Source organism: Pseudorasbora parva, chromosome 11 (assembly GCF_024679245.1).
Source record: "Pseudorasbora parva isolate DD20220531a chromosome 11, ASM2467924v1, whole genome shotgun sequence".
Taxonomy (NCBI): Eukaryota; Metazoa; Chordata; class Actinopteri; order Cypriniformes; family Gobionidae; genus Pseudorasbora; species Pseudorasbora parva.
In genome coordinates, this window is record NC_090182.1 from 21,612,065 (window position 1) to 21,634,208 (window position 22,144).

At 36.6% G+C, this 22,144-nt stretch overlaps 1 protein-coding gene across 1 annotated transcript; it reads right to left on the bottom strand.

The window, feature by feature from the left end:
- Positions 1–209: 209 nt before the first annotated feature.
- LOC137092081 (uncharacterized) lies at positions 210–8,940 on the bottom strand. Its single transcript, XM_067456353.1, has 10 exons — positions 8,798–8,940; positions 6,222–6,295; positions 5,991–6,081; positions 5,815–5,903; positions 3,063–3,188; positions 2,099–2,298; positions 1,830–1,989; positions 1,489–1,602; positions 1,329–1,373; positions 210–565 (listed from the first exon to the last, which is right to left on the bottom strand). Coding segments are annotated over exons 1-10 (1,044 nt in total). The 3' UTR covers positions 210–563.
- Positions 8,941–22,144: the final 13,204 nt, after the last annotated feature.

Consider the following 22,144-nt stretch of genomic DNA (forward strand, 5'->3'; position numbering starts at 1 on the left):
CTACAAACTTATAAATAAATAGGCTTTACCTACACCTTTCACTCAAATTTTAAGATTGTGACACGGCCTATTCATTGTTAAATTGCATTAAGAGAAAGCACAACAGACAAACTGAATAGGTAATAAAAATGAACCTATTTATTGGTAACACAATAACTTACTTGCTGCAATTTCAATGCAGTTAACAACATATATGTGGTGCTGTTGTTGAAAAACTACAGCAGATAATAGATAAATAAAACTCAGAATGTTAAAACATCTCCACAGTCCATTATATACAAATACATTCTGCAGATTTTCATTCTGGATTTGCAACGATGAGTCGATGTACAAAAAAGTAGAAAAAAACTACACAAAGACAGCAGAAAAAATGCAAAGAAAAGTAAAACATAAAGTCAAAGGAATCAACAAGGAACCAAAAAGTGACAAAAAAGGCGGCAAAGAAAATCCGGAAGAAAACAGAAAATGTGCAGATTATGTTTTTTTACAGATTTTAAGTGAATTAGAGATTGTGTGCGGCTCTGATGATGAAGACAGCGCAGAGGAGAAGTAGCAGCATATACTCCTGTAAAAAACAACAAACAAACAACTTTTTAGAACATTTAAGATGTGTTATTTAATTAATTAAATATTTATAATTATTAATATTTAATAATTATTTAATCGATACATCATCTTCAATAAACCCGTCTCTGGCGTGTTGCCTCGGATCTTTCGAATATTCAGATCTATTATGACCTCTGACCTTTAAAATTGCCAGAATAATAATAATAATACGCTGTTTGTTAATTGGCCAGAGGAGAACTGGCACCCTGACTGAGCCTGGTTTCTCCCAAGGTTTATTTTTCTCCATTAGGTCTCCTGATGGGGTTTTGATTTCCTTGCCACTGTCGCCTCTGGCTTGGCTTGCTCAGTTGGGGAAAAACTATTTTTCAAATATATTTAAAAATAAATCTAATTATTAAACTAAATTAACCATATAGACCAAATTACTGATCTAATTACTGATCTAAAGCCCACATTGTTACTGTATGATAATCGAAATATATTCTGTTGCATTATTTTTCTGTTTAACACTGTGAAGCTGCTTTGAAACAATCTGCATTGTTAAAAGCGCTTTATAAATAAAGTTGACTTGACTTGACTTGTTGTTCTATTTTAATAACAATCCAAAACAAACAAACAAAAATTCTGATTTTCATCATGCTGGGGTAGCAAATTTTGTATATATCTTAATGCAGTGTATGCCTATTAAAGATGAAATACACCTCTGTTTAATGGTGGGGTTAGACAGAGGAAGATAAAAACAATCATTGGTAGACACTTACATTCACTTTCACAGCTGCTGGAATCTGCTTGAGGCATCTGCTTTTCTATGTTAAAGAAAAAATATAGTAATTATCAAAATGTAAATTACTTACAACTTATATATTAATATGTATAATAATTAATAACATATTTGATCAGCCTTAAAAAGGGTTTCTGTACCTTTTTCTGTTGCTCTTTTTTTTCTTCCTCCATTTCGGTCTCCACTATACTTCAGCCAGGTTTTTATTTTTTCCTCTGCTTCCACCACTTTTGCTCCTTGTTTTTTGGCTGCATCTGTCAGAATCAAATTAAAGAAAATAAAACAGAGAAAGGGTTAGCAAACAGATCTTATCTGAGGTGTATTTTGTAGAGCTCTATATGATTAGATTAATTGGCATTCTTTTATTGACTTGCATTGTATTTCATTCAATGACATATTATGTGAGACTCTAAGGGGTTGTTTCCTCTTTTGCTATTTCAAAGTTATGTCTAAGTTTTGAATGTTTTTTAAAACATATCACCTATGACAACTTTTGCTAGCACGAGTGTAGAAAATGGGCTCTTCTGTCCTCTCCCTTGCCAATTAAAATTGTTGGCCAACTCATTGGTTATTATTTCCCTCATGATTCTGTGGACAATGTCTTTGGCAGATGTTCCACCCAAGCTGGTAAGATATCTTGTCTATGAAAAAAATTAAACATAAAATTGTGTTAAGCAGCAGTAAATCAGGTCTAGATACATGTTAGTATTCTTTTAAGTGAAGTAACAGAAGCAGAACATTAGAATTTACCAGAGAACGTTGTGTGTCTCTGTTTGACAGCCTATCCTCCAGATCTTTTATGCCTGTCATGTTCCTTAATGGAAACTGAAACTCCTCATTTACAACTTCAGCTGCATTCTCTCTTCGCATAATGGCCTGAAGGAGGAGCGTATTCTGCCTGACTTGACCCTTTATCTCTTCCAGCATCTGGTAGAGCCGGAGTTCTCTTTCTGAATCAGACAAACATACGATGCAACATTATTACTAGGGCCGAGACTCGATTAAAAAAATTAATCAAATTAATTAGAGGCTTTGTAATTAATTAATCGAAATGAGTCGCATTTTAATTGCATATAAATATTTGACCTGAGAACAATGAGAAGTAATTTTTCACATGTATTTTTAGTATACCATTGAATAATGACTGAATACATAAGCTTAATCAACAAAATATTGTTTATTTATTTCAGTCCAGCAGACCAGCGCAATGTTTGCCATTAAGTGTAGCAAAAGCATATTTGTGATATTTGCGGCTCGATGTGCTGCGGTGATACGCAAATTCCTTGTTGTATAGCTTGCACAAAACCCTGCTCTTGACGACGCTTCCATCCTTTTGTTTTTTAAAACAAAATTTCCCATCCACGGGGCCGAGCAAAGCGGCCTCATCAGCTTCTTCGTTCATGTTCACTCATGCCCTGCGTCTCAATCAGCTCCCTAGTCCACTAGTCAGGGCACTGATCAGGACATAAGTCAATGGGCTGACTCCCTGATCAGTGCCCTGACTAGTGGACTAGGGAGCTGATTGAGACGCACCCATGGTTTGTTGTTGTCATGACTCCAGAGCGAGCGCTAGTTGGTGTTTCAGTATAATCGGTCCGTCGAAACTCATTCATTGAAAAACATTCCGCGGTGCAAAAATAAATGTGGTTAAATACCTCTTGTAAAAAAAAAAAAAAAAAACTATTGTAGAAGGTTTTGGAGTAATTCTACGTACCATCTTGTCTTGGTTCAGGGACTGTCACAGCAGGTGCTGATGGTGCAAATGGTGGTATGGCTGGCAAGTTCAGGCTTTTGGCTCCATTACTGCAGAATTTTTTTTTTTTTGGTCTTTCCATTGTCTCTGGATATGGAACAGTTAGAAACAGAATCAGTAGGCTACAATGTACAATACATTGCCAAACATCACAACATTTACTTCATCCAGAGTTTCGTTGCGATCTTATACAACAGGAATGTGACCAATGTTCAAAAGTTCCTTTCAACATATCGTCCTCTTGGAATGAAATATAGTTTACTACAACTCAATTTTGACAGAGATGTCATATATAACATTGTACTGTAATTTCCCAACTATTAGCCACAGTTTATACATTTATTTTGCTAAATTTTTTCAGGTAAATACACGAGAGCAGAACTTAAAGGTAGGGTAGGCAGTTTTGTATGGAATGAATTTTGTGCCATAATTAAACAAATAAATCCATCATTTTGCAAACAAACGCGATCTGCTTTGCAAATGATAACACGACTTGCAAACAAACAGAGCGATGTGCAAATGCAGTTCGCGCTGATTTTCTCACAAATGCATTTCTCTTCCAAAACAGCAGATTTCAGGCATGTAATAATTCACCCATTTTTGGGGGGGAGGGGATAAGCCTTTTGGGACTATTCACAAACAGTATTTGCATTAATTTGTGTTAAATATATTATTAGTCCCGAGATTCTTCGCCTTAGTGAATAAATACATTGAGCGGCTTATATACATCTGTATACCTTGCTGGTCTGGTGGTAGAATTTATGTTAACCGTGTCAAAGGTTTCTGGTTCTAATCCGCTCTTATGTATTTTTTTTTCTTTTCTTCTTCATTAAAATCAAAGATATTCAATGATTGTATATTAAGAGCAGGGACACAGGGAATAGAGTCTCTCTCCGCAACGGCATTAAGCGATAGATTGGCTCGTCTGTGTGTGAAGGCTGTATGCACTAGCCAAAAGAGAACGCAAACCCCGCCTACTTTGATTTGATTGGCCATCTCAATCATTTTGACATTGACAAGCGCAGTTAGACCTCAGGCAAAACAGACTAAAATGTTACTTTTAAACTTTTTTGTCATCCCAACAACAACATCCAGAGCCTCTGGGGGGGTCAATTTGGCCCTTTCTAATTATTGGGGGGCGGATTTTTCCCCTTCAATGTCTATGGTGGTTACGACCCTGCAGTGCAATACACCCACAATACTTTGAACAAAAATAGTTAACATGGTATAGTTTTAACAGTGTTCATTAAAGTGCTAAATTTGATATTGCATCAGAGGTGAACTATAGTTAGCTGGGCTTGGTCCTTCTCCCCCATACACAGGGAAATGGTGACAGCAGAAAAACTAATATTCATCATTCTGCTTATAATATATAGCCTACTCTGCTTAAAATATATTTTATTTTATCAGGATTTACCATATTTAATGTGACAGTAACATATACAAAACTAAATCTGTCTAAACTTTAATCCACAATACATATTTTTGCATTTTTGTATTACAATATATTGTGACACGATACACCCTTACACTATTTTGAATGTTCTCATTTGAATTGTATCATCAAATGTACAAATTACATAAAAGTAAATTCTTTTTTATATCCCGTTACACTACAGTGGATAAATGATATGGAGGATGGATGCATGCATTTAATGAGAAAAAACTAGCCCTAGCTAAAATGTTTTCAGCCATAATGTCACTACTGATTTTGCACTTGTTGGTCACAATAATATCTATATATTTTTAGGTTTTTTTGTTTTGTTTTGTTTTTATGAAATAGGGTTGACAAAGTGAAAATCTCAAAATGATTAATAATAGATACAGTAAGACAGAAATACTGCATCCGGTTCCTCGCTCATTTTCATCTGAAAACGTGTTTGAAAATCGTAAATTGACCCAAAGCGCCATCTGCTGTTCTGGTAGAGGAAGTTCAATCAATCAACTTTATTTATATAGCGCTTTTACAATCACGATTGTGTCAAAGCAGCTTCAGTGTCAAACAGGATAATATTGCGACAAAATTAGATTTGGCTGTACAGTCGTACTGGAGAAAACAGTGATGTTATCAGCTTATTTTAATTTATCATATAGCAACAATGTTGGCAGATCAGTATTTAAGTTTATAGAATTAAATAAGACCTAATTCATACATTTTATTTGTATAATAAATTGAATAACTTTAATCATATTTTTAGTGTCCCCAACTGAGCAAGCCAAGCCAAAGGCGACAGTGGCAAGGAACCAAAACTCCATCAGGTTGCTCAACTACATTTGTGAGAAAATCTGCTCGAACTGCATTTTGAGAAAATTAAGCTGAGAGATAGTAACAAACATGTATGCATTTATGTGGATTTGGTATTTGTTCAAAGGTTACATGCAATTTGTAGGATGGTTTGTATTTATTTGTGAAATATGCATGCTCACTCATTTATTTGCAAAACACAATACATATATTTGTTACTCCTCTGCGTTTTCGCTCAAACTGTTCTTTGTATTTGCTCATCGCTTTCTGTTTGTTTGCGAGTTGATTTTTCCTTTGCAAAGCAGATCGTGTTTGTTTGCAAAATGCTGGATTTGTTTGTTTAATTATGGCACAAAAATCACTCCATAGTTTTGGTCTAACAAACTTTTTCCCAAATCTTTATATACCAATACATAATTAAAATGTAAGAACTCTGGCAAAAAGAGTATACAAATCGAGTGTCTGTACCTGTGTGGAGCCAGCTTGTTGAGGCCTGCACTGGAGGTCTTCCTGAAGCTGTATCAGATGTAAATCCATTTACATATTTCGATGATGGTCTGTTGGACACATTAAGTGTAATACATTTTTTAAAAGTGCAGTGCAAATAAGCAGTAGGCTTTAAAAGGAGAACAGAGGAAACATACAATCTTTTCCGTACACTGTCCTCATCTGTAGACTCCAAACTGTTGCCTTTACAAAACTTCACCAGCTTTCTTCTGGCTTTTTCATAGGAATCTAAACAAAGAAACAAACAACATCACTAAGCATATTATCTGAACATTTGAAAAGAACGGTTTGGCATAACTCACAAGGAACATCTTTTAATATTTTTTAATAGTTATTTCTAATTAATAATTAATTCCTCAAAGACTTACCATACTCAGCCACCCATTCGGTTATATATTCGCCCCATTCTTCATCAGGAGTTTCATTTTTTTCAACCGCTTTTCTACATTTTGTACCATTATATGGGGGCCAAAAGGAAATTTTTTTATCGATGCTCAGCCAGTCACTAGGTATCACCTCTGTCTCATTCTTTTCAGTAAAAACAACTATAGAATACATCTATAAAAAAACAAAAACAAACAAAAAAATATATCTAGTGTTACAAACTATATACATTTATTGAAACTGTATTAATTACCCAGTGGAAATCTATCTAAACTAAAATATGTCCTAGTCTTATTATTCTGGGGAGTGGGGGGATTGGGGGATTGGGGGAATCAAGCAGTATGCAGCAAAGGATATGCCACAAACCCATCCTTATACTGTAAAAGAAGGACTTTTGAAACAGTCTGTGTAGGAACAATAGTCAATGACTGCCCGGGTTGTTTCACAAAGGATATATCAAGACTTGATGAATCAATGGGATAGGTGAAAAAAGATGACTTATTTTGGAATTTAAGACAGACTAGATGTGATGCTTCCTTGTCTTTTAAAATGTTTTTCACTATATAAATATCTCCATTGAACAGAATATAGTTATCTCCCTCTGATAAACAAATTAAAGTCCCACCATTTACATATTTCTTATACTGTGTAAACTGCTGAGATGTCACATTGTATGGAAAAGGCCCATTCTTATGTTCCTGGTAAAACCCATCCTTGCACATCCTTATTTTAGTTCTGACACTTGCTTTTTCTGACAATCTCCTGATGATCTGTTGAAGGGGCTGGGTAGGGGTCCTTATCAATTTTTTTAATGTGTAGAGGAAGTTCTCAAATGGGAAAGCTGCAAAATTATGCAGCACACCAAACTGCCTTGCATCATTGGCAAGATGTGTCAGCCCGTGTATGTTATACACAACGTAATTACCATAAACAGATTGAAAATGCTCGACAAATGTGATCAGTAACTTTTCAGCAAAATCACAGTACTGGAGACACAGTGATGGGCAGCATAGTATTCGAATGGCTACATGCAGAAGCATAAAATTGTGGTATAGAACATTCGGCAGATGGTCTTTCAGTGCTACTGGACCAGTGTACAAGAGAAAAGTTCTGAACTCGGTTGCTTTCCACCTATCTACCTCAACAAGGGATCTCCCTTTCCGTGCAAACTCTCTGGGGAGTCTCATGGCAAAGGACATAAGCACTGCAGAAATTAGGCCTATCTGATGAGCACCTAAACGAGTTGGAAGCGGTCCCCTCATCCAAAACCCTATCAACTTTCTCACAACCCCAAGAAAAACCAGGTGCATAACATCTAATGGAAATTGGGAGACCATACCAATTCCAACCCTTGTCAACACACTGGTCCCTTTATGGTGAAACTCATCGTCTTTATTAATAAAAGACGTATCTGTCCGTAAAGGTGAATCGACTTCAGGAAAAGTCATGCGATTTTCCGCCCATGTTCCCTCCTGTGTGCATTTTTCACAGCCGTGGTATGCATTGTGGGCTTTAATGTTTTTTACGAAAGCCCTCGCACTTGCATCGCAAACAAAATTTGAAATTTTAATATCTACATGTTTGCCAGTTACATCCACACCCTCTAATTTAAGCTTTTCATATTCATTTACAAATGATTCTAGGAACAGATTGACATTCTCTGGTTTTTTAGATCCAAGATATAAAGCGATGACAAATGGTTGCTTTGTTTTGTCTTCCTCTACCAAGCCTAGAATGGGCCAGAACTGCTTATTGCTGCTTTTGAATAAAGGTAGTCCATCAATATTCACTTGTAAATTAATAGCCTTAGGGAGAGGTTCTATCTGGTTTAACACATGCCTAATGCCTTTCTCAACTCCAAAATAATGCATGGTGCCACCAGCAATCTGCTGGACCTCATAATTAGTTGGAGTGCTTAAAAGAGTGCGGGCATCCTTTGGGAGATATGGATGATATTTTCTCAGGATGCCCAACAGCCCATTTAGATGGCATTGTGGCATTTGGCTGTCTATTGCCCAACCTCTGAGCTCCTCCCCAAGACACTCAGCAGACTCAACAAATTCGTCATCACTTGAGTCAGTTTCTGTCAGAGCATTTGACCAAAATCCATCCATCACATTATCGTCAACATTAAACTCAGTCTCTGACTCGTCTGATTCATAGGACATGGGCCAATCAGATGCAGCATCTGACCACACATATTCAGCAGGGGCGTTTTTTTCCAGGCATAAGTTAACATTGGCTGCGTCTGATTCAGCATTGACGTGAACCTCACCAAGGATATTGTAAGCCCTTCGCTTTGCCTGACGTTTAAGTGTTCTGTCTGAATAAATGTTGTCTGCAGACATAGTTAGTTTGCTGCCAAACAAATAACTAACGTTAATTACTACAGCTGATTTCGGACTACGAAAGCTACAATGCTAGGTAGTTGATGTTAAATGTTAGTATTTAGATTATAAGACTACATTTACATTAGATTGCTAACGTGAAGCTATAACAATGACTTACTAGATAACAGATTGATTATAATTAAAACAATATATTGTATCGAGCAGATTACCTTGGACTGGCTGGGTTAACGGCTGAAGAGAAGTAAAAGACGGTTACAATATAACGGTAATTCGAAATCACGCACTCACTGTTTTTTTGAATGAGCTCGCGCCTCAGCTCTTCTGACGTCACGCGCACTAGCGCAGCAGTCATCTATTCCAGTGTTTCCCAAGGGTGCCGCGGTCCTTCAAAAATATATGTATATATTTACTTCAGGAAAAGTCATGCGTGTGTATATATATATATATATATATATATATATATATATATATATATATATATATATATATATATATATATATATATATATATATATATATATATATATATATTATGATAAAATGTGAATAAAACAATTAATATATTTTGAATGAATCTAATGTCTGAAATAACACATCTAATGTCTGACATCAACGTCTGTATTAGGGTAAAACAGTTCTCGATTCGCATGGTTCGGCACGCACTTGCAACGCGGTTCATCTCACATCTGATGACACATTTATATAATATGGGTTGTAACTTGAAAATAACGCTTTATGTATGTTTCTGTCGAAGGATACTCGTGCTGGATCCTTGGTGATACATTACAACAGTGATATTAAAAGAAAAAGGTGGGCAAAACGTTTTTTGCGGTCATCACCAAGCAGGTGCAGTGAGAAGACGCGAATGAAAACTCGCGCACTGTGAGATCTGTCTCTGTGCACTCATCCGATAGTGCGCACGCGTCTCACAGCACGCAAATATTGAGTTATCTTTCAAATCACAGCTCTTGAACCGAAAAAACTCACACAAAAAGTATGTCAACTCAACATGTCCATCTTGATGAGTAGCCTATTGCATAGTCACTGAACGGTATACATTCGAGAAATGTATGCATTGAGAAACAACGCATATCCGTACATTAAGGTCTTAAAGGGGCAGCCTTCACTGCTGTCTGTTTAATGTCAACAAAAGACAATGCTCTTGATTGAATAGCTTTTGTAAGTATAATAGGATTCTATTATATTATTACATTATATTATATTATATTATATTATTACATTATATTATATTATATTATATTATATCAATCTTTAATTTTTACAGTCAAATATGCAATGTTATTTTACATTTGATCAATTTCTGTACCTGAAAACTAGTTAGACCTACCTGAAAAATCTGGAAGCATTTTTTTTTTTTTTGTATCTTTGCTCAATAGTAGTTATTTGTGCTGCTGCTTGTATTTAAATTAGTTGTTCTTATTATTTTCTTTATTTTTATTTGACTTAAATAAAACATGTCAAATAAAATTTCAAATTTACACTCTTTTCCCCATGTTTACTGGGAAAAATGGTAAAACATGAAATGCTGCATGCATATATTTGAGGGAAGTGGTGGGCCATTGCAGCTGACCATACCAACGTTGGCCCAACGTTGTATTTCTGTCAGATAGGTTGGGCCAACGTAACCAACCAATATTGACGTTGGCCCAACGTCTGTTTGCTACCTGGGTACAATGACACCTTCTTGATAGTGTACTGGCCACTCGCCTGCACATGCCACAACAATCCTGCGAGTGGACTTGAGACCTCTGTAATTACAATTTGGTCTTCTTTCCCCACTTCTTAATGTGCACGTAACCACAGGAAATGGATTGTTGCTAATATACAAATCTCTGTTTTCAGTGAGTCGAGTTCCACCACCAGTACAAACTGCTCTAACTTCATTACTATTTGCCAGTATGAAAGTGTTGACTGCTTTGCAGTCGTTCCCAGTTTCAGCTTGTGTGATGTGCCTCTCCCGGATGACCCTGTTACATCTCTGCTCAGCCATGGCTCCATACACATGCTGCGCAAGGAAATGCTCATAACGTTGCCTTACTTCTGCTGGTTGACCATAAATGGACAGTGAGAAGAAGGCACAAAGGACCAGTAGCACAATCACAGTAGACTGATGAATCGCCATGACCTGGTGAGCAATACATCATAAATCAAGGCACTATCGCAATTAAATATAAATAAAGTATTGTTGGTCGATAAATGAACCAAAATAATGAGTAATAATAATAATAAGTGTTGTGATGACATACCTTGCTCTTCTTGACAAAGCAAAATTTTGTTCAAACGGTCTTCTTTTGTCTAGGCTGTAAAATGATCAAAAACAGACAACAATTCAAGAAACTTTTCTGTTGCCTGTTAGTATTGCTGCTGTTTATCATAATTCCCTCAAGGCCTTCAAACATGTGACCGGATTAAATGGAAATGTTTAACAAGTACTCAAACAAGGGAAATCAATTATCTTTGGAAAGAGCACTTTTGACTTTTGCCTATATGGGCGTGAGATTGATTTTAAAAAAAAATGTTTTTTTTTTTGGTCAACTATACATTTTTAAAATCTTCAATTCATATTGCTTGATTGGTATGACATACTTAGGTACATTACCACACACACACATGCACGCACATATATTTTTTTTTTTGTGAAATGTGGGGACATTCCATAGGCAAAATGGTTTTTATACTGTACAAACTGTATTTTCTATCCCTATACACTGCTCCTACCCCTAAACACAGGAAATATTCTGCATTTTTGTACATGGCCAATGTCCTCATATTTCACCCTCTTCTTGTAATACCTATGTCATACCTATGTCATTATACACATTTGTGTCCTCATATTTCATGAAAACATGCCCCCCCACCCCCCACACACCGATAGTACTATAATGCGGATGTAAACTCAGTACCTCTTAGTTGTGGCTTATATAAATATGCTAAAGGAGAAGTCCTTCACCAAGTAAGATGTTGGTTTGACTGCACTCAGCAATAATCTGCTGTATTTGACTGTACAGTGAGTCTCTTCTTATATTGTCCTCTTTCTGTGGCCAGCTGGTGCTCACTAAGTCTGTATTTGGTTAATAAATGTCTGTGTGTTATAATCCTGACTGAGATGAGATAGTCAGCCAGACTGCACTCTCTGTTTAGTCTCAGATAACATTACGACTTTGCTCTTTGGTTTGTTCTTTCCAATGCTGCAAGTTTGTCTCTTTCTTTTTATTCATATTTTTTCCTTAATTCTTGCAGGATTTGCAGACTGTTTAGCCTGATATTTGCATAAACATTGTAAGGATTTAAAGTTTAATTTAATATATGCATATTTCATCAAAAATGGAGAACAATACAAAAAAAGAGATAACATCTTTTCATGGCACGCTGCACCACATCATCAATGAGTATATTGGTTTTGGTTGTCATTCTCCATTCTCTCTTTTATCTATATATAAAGAGAGAGAGAGAGAGAGAGAGAGAGAGAGAGAGAGAGAGAGAGAGAGAGAGAGAGAGAGAGAGAGAGAGAGAGAGAGAGAGAGAGAGAGAGAGAGAGAGAGAGAGAGAGAGAGAGAGAGAGAGAGAGAGAGAGAGAGAGTGCAGTGTACAGTGTGCAGTGTCCTGTTTAACACTCTTCTCCTCTGTACCTTTGTATTTGATTGCAATAAAATGATAGTTTAAAATTATATTTTAAAATGTTAGGGCAGCCGTGGTCTAATTGTTAGATAGTCAAACTTGTAACCTAGGTTGTGGGTTCAATTCTCAATGATGGCAGAAAAAATACAGGTGGGGGAGTGACAGAACAGTGCTCAGTGAACAGTGTTTGCCCTCAAGAATACCCATGCACCTTACCGCCAACTGCTCCCGGGCATCGCAGTAAGAGGCTGCCCACTGCTCTGGGTGTGTGTGTCCACGGTTTTCTGTGTGTGTGTTCACTTCTAACTTTGATGGGTCAAATGCAGAGGACAAATTCCGAGTATGAGTTACCAAACTTGGCCCTCACATCCCTTTACTTGACCTGTTTCTGTTAATAATGAACCAACAAAAAGTGGTCGATAACAGAAAAAGAGACAAACACAACCCATTCAGATATAAATCCCATTTTAATGTAAAATAACTAAGTATGACATGCAAAAGGGAAGACATTATTGTCAGATTCACTTGTCAGGTTACATTAACACAAGGAAGTATATGTACATATATTCTATGAATATGTAGAGACAAAAAAATATCAATATATCTGATACACTAATACAATTCTCTCTAACATGGGATGTCAAATTGGAAAATCTTTAAAGATTATGATTTGCTTAAATGGTGTTTTTGTGGTACACTCACATAGAGTAAAAAATATATGATTACATTGTGCTTATAAATGAAGCAGCTGACTTGACATGTCGACTTATTCACTATAATCAAAGTATTTAAGTAATTTAGAAAATTACAACCCCCTAAAATCCATTGTAAAACCACGGAGGCTGCACCTGCGAGTTTTTCATAAATTGGCTCAATGCGGAGAGCGCTGAGCAACTTATCTCAGACATGAAGCGCATAGCAGGGTCTCTGATAAAACTGCTTGCTACAAATGTGGAGACACACAGAGAACAGAACACAGCCTGAGGAGAGGTCACCTCATAACATCAATAATAACTTTGGCAATACCTACTTCATATAAGAGAATGTAGTAACACCTTTAAAGATTAATGCTATCAAAGAATGAACAGGATTTTGCCAGCTTTTCATCTACCATCCTCAGGCATACTGAGAATTTAGTTCTTTGTTCTTCTTTTTCCATATTTTATTGTACTGGCAGAAGTACAGGAAAATAAATTAACCTGGGAGAAAATTATTAATACTTTATTTTTTATATTATACATTTCATAGGCTTTAAATGTGCCTTTAAGTAGAGCCTACTTTTCAGAGATAAGTATAAATGCATCCATTTTATAGTTTATGGTCAGCAATGAAAATGGTAGGCTACTGAATACAAATAAACAAATGCTAAAAACAATATAATAACAATGTTATTGTTATATGTTATAATAATAAGCTGCTATACTGTATAATGTAACCCAGGAGAACCTATTCAACATCTCTCTATTTAGTTTTACTTACAAAAAAGGAAATCATTTATTAAATAACCATGAACTTCTCATATAAATTGATTCTCCACAGGTTAGACGATTAAACTTTTTTACCTGAAGTTTTTGAAAGGACTTAGAGAGTGCAATAAAGGTAAATGAGATTCTCCTGTCTGGGACCAAATCAAGTCTCACAGCAAATTTATTTACAGATTGGCAAACGTGATTGAAACACTGCTCAAATAATCATCCTGAGAAATAGGAACACATTTCTCACACTTGTGTGAAGACTTTAATCCACAGCTCAAGTCAGTGGTAATTAATTACGCCATTACTACATCTGTCAATGAACATCGTGTAAACGTAGCATCAGTCTGCATGCTCAGACTAGACCATTTTCACCATCTCACAAGACATCCAGTCAGCCTGTTGAAATGTAACCTCTCGCTTGATTTGTCCAACTGCTTAAAACCAATTATAAATGAAAGCCAGTGATGTCTGGGTCCAGATGCGGAGACAAGTTCTATTTGATGAGAACGAGAGGAGACGATGAGGAGTGGCAGCTGTGGGATTTTGGCTTGGTGACACAGTAAGGCGGATAGGTTGAGACACATTATTCAGAATCCTCTGAGACAAACAAAATAAAGCACAAGATGAGATTCAATCCCTCAGCTTTCCTCTCTGTGATGGGGGAAACTTGCACTTCAATATGAATGACATTAACCCTTCAGGAAGGGCATAACACAAACTTGATATTACTGGTTTCTTGAAAATAACAGTACCTTCATTATTACATACTTTTTAGAAATAAAATAGAAATGAAATAGTGTAGAATAATTCATGTGCAAGAGGTGAACCAAAAAGACCCTGTTCCCTATACGTTCACACTGTCCCTGTTCCTGAAAGAGGACTCAGTAGTTTAGTGAATTAGCTCAGAGAGGAAATATTAATCATTATTCATAACTCATTATGATTATTCACTATGACCAATTATGAATATTTGAATCAGTTAATGAGATTAACTTGATGTAGTTACATTAACATTGCAAGAAATCCATCAGTTCATCCTGTGAACACTCAGTATTGATCATTAATTAATTCTAAGAAAAGGATTTTTTCATGGTCACAGAAAAATAATTCTTCCTTTGTATTTACATGAGCACTTAAAGCCGCACTTGGCTACTTTTGCTCTCGGGGTCCCCCTACAGTTTGGAAAAAATAATGTCCTCAACTACTGTCGTAAGATCTGTCATCCTACAACAGGGGATGCCATCGCGCGTGCATTTGTTGACATGACAACCCTGATAGCCCTGAACTAGTGATGCGTCGGTCGTCTCATAACCCGCGGACCCCGTATGTCTATTTAATGGTCGCGGGTGCGCGGCGGGTTGTAAAAATATATACAGTAGTGCGATGCGGGCCAAATAACTTCATAAAAGTGGCGCCGGTCGGTGCAGCACTCCCCTGAACACTGCAAGAGGAGTTCAGAGTTCTTCTGGCGTCGCGTGTGAAATGTCTTCATCCCAGGTAACGTTACAGTCAGTGGCATATGTTTCAGCATGTCATATGAATATAATTTCATGGGTTTTATTTTTTTTCAAACGCCATATAATCACGATGCTCACGTTTACAAGCCAGCGTCATTATAGTAGTCTATTGGTTAGCGTTTTACAGAATCTATATGATACTTCAGTTCAATGTTTGAGTGGTAGGTAATCACCGTAACAAGCATGACAGCATCGGTCGGGCACGCCTCCTTCAGCTCACGCCGACGAGCAAACCCTGGTCACATTTTGATCCTCGTCCTGCCTTTAATCCCATCACTTTTTCGTTTCCTCTTATTGCTTTCCTCCAACAAAACCTTTTCTTTCTTATTTCTCTCTGCTGCTTCGGACATGACTATATTATCCGACGAACAAAGTTGGGCTCGCACGTCCGAATGTAAGGAAGTGTGTGTGTTGGTGGAAGTGACGTATATGCCGTAAAGCAGTCGAATTTTGTAGTTCTTTTTGTTCTCGGGTTACTACCCGAAACCCAAAGTTTAAAAGTACGATTAAAAACGATACAGACCCCATCAGGCTATGGCAGACGTGTCATTCAACCTATTGTAAGTCGATTTATCATCACAAGAGTCTTAAAAAATATATTATGAAGGTTGAAAAGTTACCTAGTGCTGCTTTAAAGCGCATAATCAATCATTTAAAGGGTTACTTCAGCGATTAGCATTAAGCTTTGTATCAGTAGAAACCCGGTGGTATATTTAAATGATCGTGCCCCCCTGCTGGAATTCATGTAAAAGGACAGAGTAGTGCAGAGCAAAGGAAATGTTTCAACTTTTCAAATGAATTCTTATGAAAGTAAAGCATAGGCATGATCTGAAAATTCCCAAATTCCATAGGCATGATCTGAAAATGCATTAGACTGAACACGAGCAGTGAATGTATGATGCACCCGCGCTTACCTCAGCTCATCCCAGCTCTTCGCTCTCGTGATGAATGAAATCTGACTCCTGCTGTGTTTGTTCTGTGACTCTCGTTCGGCTCACTCACATTATATTGAACAGACAGGTTCAGTTTTTAATTAGTGTCTCTAACTAAATGATTTTATCATTATGAAAATGAAAACAACAATAGGGGCGGTGCAATGGTGGGCAAGTGAGCCAGTGAACCAGTAGCCGTGGCTTTGGGAGTGGCCTCGTAGGCAGAGGTGTAGTGGTAAAAAAAGAGGTGGGTAAACTATAAATTCTGGGTGACTGCATCGTGGTCACGGTAAGGTGGGCCACTGCCTACCGGTATGCAGCCCGATCTCACGGCAATTCGTACTAATACGAGGTGGCTAATATGAGCACATATGAGAGAACACACTAGCTAGAACATATTCACATTAAACAAGCTGGAATCAAAGAATTTGACTGTTGTCTTAAAAAAATACTTAAGCCGACTAATCGATTATCAAAATAGTTGTCAATTTCAGTTTTTGCCAATTGCTAATAAGGCAGGTGCAGATTAACGACAGAAGGATTAATTTGGTGCCACATATTTTAATTTAAAGAAAACTCAGTTTCTGTAATCAACAGAAGAAAGACAATATAAGTTGGACTGTAGTTTCCACAAGTGTAGCCTAATGGCTGCCGACATTAACAGACGATTTTGCTAAACTATAAAAACAATAAAACCAAAAATGTTCTATTTGAACACAAAATACACTGCATCATTACAGCTTTATTACAGGGTTTCGACATGCTCTCTATAAACCAGCTGCCTGTGATTAATTAATATCACAACAATGTCCAGAGTGCCTATTTGTCCACTTGAAAAGTGATTGAAAAGTGTCACAAGCTGATTAAATGTACTACAAATGGATAATTGTCATTTTGAAAATTTCTGGATATCCATTTTTGAATCTTGGTTGCGTGTCGTTCATGAATGAATCGTTCATTTTGAACGAATCTTTAATATGACTCGGGATACCGAGTTGTCTCAGAGAGTGATTCGTTCATTTTGAACGAATCTTTATTATGACTCGGGACTACCGAGTTGTCTCAGAGAGTGATTCGTTCATTTTGAACGAATCTTTATTATGACTCGGGACTACCGAGTTGTATCAGAGAGTGATTCGTTCACTTTGTTTTGACTGCACGTGCGCATTACGCAACATATGGGTTCTGATTGTTCTGATTCTGAATCGACAGGTGAGATCCGAGTCTTTTGTTCTTCCTGTCAGTCCCATAGAGACGGGAAGAGAAAAGATTGGTTCATTTTGCTGAACGAGACTCAAAGATCTGAGTCAGTAAAATGATCCGAACTTCCCACTACTCTCACTGACAGTTGCAGCACGACAAAGACAACCAATGAAAATGAACAATATGAAACTAAAACGACACAAGCTTAATTTAAAATGGCTTAGGAACTGTAGGCTATTTAGAAGTGGATAAACTCAATTTAGAGGTGGATAAACGCACTTTGGAGGTGGGTAAACGCTATTTCTGAATTTTGGGAGGTGCGTAAACGGCGTTTACGTGCGTTTAGCCTCCACTACATCCCTGCTCGTAGGGTAGCGAAGCAATAACATTCTGGTAGTTGTTGTCTTTTATCCACATAAGTCAAAAATACATTTTCTGGCTTTTCACGGTCCAGAAAGCACCAAATTCAAAAATAATTTCACATGTATACTACATAAAAAAATAAACATTCATCTTCCCAAGTGCTCCATTTAAGTGATAATTTGTTTGCAGACAGGGAGTCCAAACATATATTGTACACAAATAATTAACTAAATTATGGACAAGACTAAGCGAACATAAAACATACATGCATGGTAAAAGGCAAAGTTAAAGTGGTTGAAAAACTGGGTTAGAACAAAGGGGTAAAAAATTCTGGAAACACCTGGGAGAAACATATCATTGATAATCTATTTTGTCTGAACAAAGGGGTTTACAGTTTAACTAGTTACACAGCGATTTGTATCATATGTTACTTGCATTTAGCCTGAGCTGTAGAAGACATCTGTGGTGAAATTACAGGAGAAACTTTTGAAAGTTTGTTCCGATGGCAATGAAGTGCCAATCGATTTCTTCTGCGTTGAGTGGAGAGATTGCATGATTATTTAGACTCCGTCGAGTTTGAGGAAGTTTCACAGGGCTTGAGGTGTTGGGCCTTGTGGCCCACTGGCCATGTGCTGGCATTGTGCTTCCTGACCCACACACACACATGTCTGGAAGCATCATAGGCAATCATAGGCGTGAGGGAGAAGAGCGGATCAATACATCTCTCTTTAAGCTTTTGGGAGAAATCCCACCTTGTAGATCAGTGAGTCAATCATATTCAAAAACTACATTGCTACAAATGCTGTTGAATAAGCTTATCTCTAAGCTTATCTTTTACACAAAAGTATACATTTTGTTGCAATACTACATTCATATTCTTACACTATATCACACATCCGCCTTTGTAAATAACATTTATTTTGAATGGGTTTCATTGAATCAAGTTTTTTTTTTTTTTTGCAGAAGGCAATGATAACAGCATAGAAGAAACAATAGGACAAATACAAAAAAAGAAATATGCAAGTTGAATGAACTGCTTAAAGGGTTAGTTCACCCAAAAATGAAAATTAGATGTTTATCTGCTTACCTCCAGTGCATCCAACATGTAGGTGTGTTTGTTTCTTCAGTAGAAAACAAATGAAGATTTTTAACTTCAACCGTTGCTGTGTGCAAGTCATATAATCATGTGAATGGGTAAAGTTCTATGAGAGCAAAGCATACAAAAAAATAAATAAAAAATGCTTAGGCAATGTGCACAAAAACTCTGCTGCTCCTGATGACACATTGATTTCTTAAGACACAAACCGATCGGTATTGAGAAACCGATTTATAAAGCTGTGGTATTTTAACATGTCTATTTTTAAATGTTAATAGTAATTTTAATTAATACAAATTATACGTTTCAACATGGTAAATGGGAATTGGCAGATGTTCCCTTGGGTATCAAGTGCCATGATAGCGGGTAAAAGAATTCACTAGTATAAATATGCAGCTATAATGTAGGTGATTTTGAATTGATAGTTCATGTCAAATACCATTGTTAAGTGTTTATATCTTTGTAAGACTGGCAAATCTATAGAGCAATGGCAAGGAAAACTAACTTCATTGCACTCCGAGTGTTGTGGTTTTATATCGTTGTGTTGTGTGGCTTTTCTGTTGAGTTGTTGTTTTATATCGTTGTGTTGTAGCTTTTCTGTTGAGTTGTGGTTTTATATCGTTGTGTTGTAGCTTTTCTGTTGAGTTGTGGCTTTATATCGTTGTGTTGTAGCTTTTCTGTTGAGTTGTGGTTTTATATCGTTGTGTTGTGGCTTTTCTGTTGAGTTGTGGCTTTATATTGTTGTGTTGTGGCTTTTCTATTGAGTTGTGGCTTTATATCGTTGTGTTGTAGCTTTTCTGTTGTGTTGGCTTTATATCGTTGTGTTGTGGCTTTTCTGTTGAGTTGTGGTTTTATATCGTTGTGTTATAGCTTTTCTGTTGTGTTGGCTTTATATCGTTGTGTTGTGGTTTTTCTGTTGAGTTGTGGTTTTATATCGTTGTGTTATAGCTTTTCTGTTGTGTTGGCTTTATATTGTTGTGTTGTGTGGCTTTTCTGTTGAGTTGTGGTTTTATATCGTTGTGTTGTGGCTTTTCTGTTGAGTTGTGGTTTTATATTGTTGTGTTGTGTGGCTTTTCTGTTGAGTTGTGGTTTTATATCGTTGTGTTGTGGCTTTTCTGTTGAGTTGTGGCTTTATATCGTTGTGTTGTAGCTTTTCTGTTGAGTTGTGGTTTTATATTGTTGTGTTGTGGCTTTTCTATTGAGTTGTGGCTTTATATCGTTGTGTTGTAGCTTTTCTGTTGTGTTGGCTTTATATCGTTGTGTTGTAGCTTTTCTGTTGAGTTGTGGTTTTATATTGTTGTGTTTTAGCTTTTCTATTGAGTTGTGGCTTTATATCGTTGTGTTGTAGCTTTTCTGTTGTGTTGGCTTTATATCGTTGTGTTGTGGCTTTTCTGCTGAGTTGTGGTTTTATATTGTTGTGTTGTGTGGCTTTTCTGTTGAGTTGTGGTTTTAAATCGTTGTGTTGTGGCTTTTCTGTTGAGTTGTGGCTTTATATCGTTGTGTTGTTGCTTTTCTGTTGAGTTGTGGTTTTATATCGTTGTGTTGTGGCTTTTCTGTTGAGTTGTGGTTTTATATCGTTGTGTTGTGGCTTTTCTATTGAGTTGTGGCTTTATATCGTTGTGTTGTAGCTTTTCTTTTGTGTTGGCTTTATATCGTTGTGTTGTGGCTTTTTTGTTGAGTTGTGGTTTTATATTGTTGTGTTGTGTGGCTTTTCTGTTGAGTTGTGGTTTTATATCGTTGTGTTGTGGCTTTTCTGTTGAGTTGTGGCTTTATATCGTTGTGTTGTGGCTTTTCTGTTGAGTTGTGGTTTTATATCGTTGTGTTGTGGCTTTTCTGTTATGTTGGCTTTATATCGTTGTGTTGTGGCTTTTCTGTTGAGTTGTGGCTTTATATCGCTGTGTTGTAGCTTTTCTGTTGTGTTGGCTTTATATCGTTGTGTTGTGGCTTTTCTGTTGAGTTGTGGTTTTATATCGTTGTGTTGTGGCTTTTCTGTTGAGTTGTGGTTTTATATCGGTGTGTTGTGGCTTTTCTGTTTAGTTGTGGTTTTATATCGTTGTGTTGTGGCTTTTCTGTTTTTTTTGTGTGGCTTGATTTTGTTGTGTTTTGGCTTTTTTGTTGTGTTGTGGCTTGATTTCGTTGTGGCTTTTCTGTTGTGTTGTGGCTTGATTTTGTTGTGTTGTAGCTTTTCTGTTGAGTTGTGGCTTTATATCGTTGTGTTGTGGCTTTTCTGTTTTGTTGTGGCTTTTCTGTTTTTTTGTGGCTTGATTTTGTTGTGTTGTGGCTTTTCCATTGTGTTGTGGCTTTTTTGTTGTGTTGTGGCTTTTCTGTTGAGTTGTGGCTTTATATCGTTGTGTTGTGGCTTTTCTGTTGTGTTGTGGCTTTTCTGTTTTTTTTGTGGCTTGATTTTGTTGTGTTGTGGCTTTTCCATTGTGTTGTGGCTTTTTCGTTGTGTTGTGGCTTTTCTGTTGAGTTGTGGCTTTATATCGTTGTGTTGTGGCTTTTCTGTTGAGTTTTGGCTTTATATCGTTGTGTTGTAGCTTTTCTGTTATGTTGGCTTTATATCGTTGTGTTGTGGCTTTTCTGTTGAGTTGTGGCTTTATATCGTTGTGTTGTAGCTTTTTTGTTGAGTTGGCTTTATATCGTTGTGTTGTGGCTTTTCTGTTATGTTGTGGCTTTTCTGTTTTTTGTGGCTTTTCCATTGTGTTGTGGCTTTTTCGTTGTGTTGTGGTTTGTTTCCGTTGTGTTGTGACTTGATGTTGTTGTGTTGTGACTTGATGTCGTTGTGTTGTGGCTTGATTGTGTTATGAACTTATGTTTGCTTTTTGAATTTTGTTGTGTTGTGCACTACTGGGCCACCATAACTCTACCTGTAAATTATCTATTTTGTTACACGCTCCAAGTGCTGTAAATGCTAAAATGAAAAATACCCTTCTCTTAGAATTAATTCAGAATCAATGTTGATTGTTGATTGATATAGGGTGAACTGATTGATAGATAGATAGATAGATAGATAGATAGATAGATAGATAGATAGATAGATAGATAGATAGATAGATAGATAGATAGATTGATTGATTGATTGATTGATTGATTGATTGATTGATTGATTGATTGTAATGTTAATGTTAATGTAGCTACATCAAGTTAATCCCATTAACTGATTCAAATATTCATAATTAATCATAATGATTAATCATAAGGAGATATGAATATTTACCATTATTAATATTTACCCTTTGAGCTAACTTGCTACAGATAATTTGTGAAGACAAAAATAATTACCAACTATAATTGTCAACAAATCAAGCTTAAGCATGTTTACGTGGTTTGA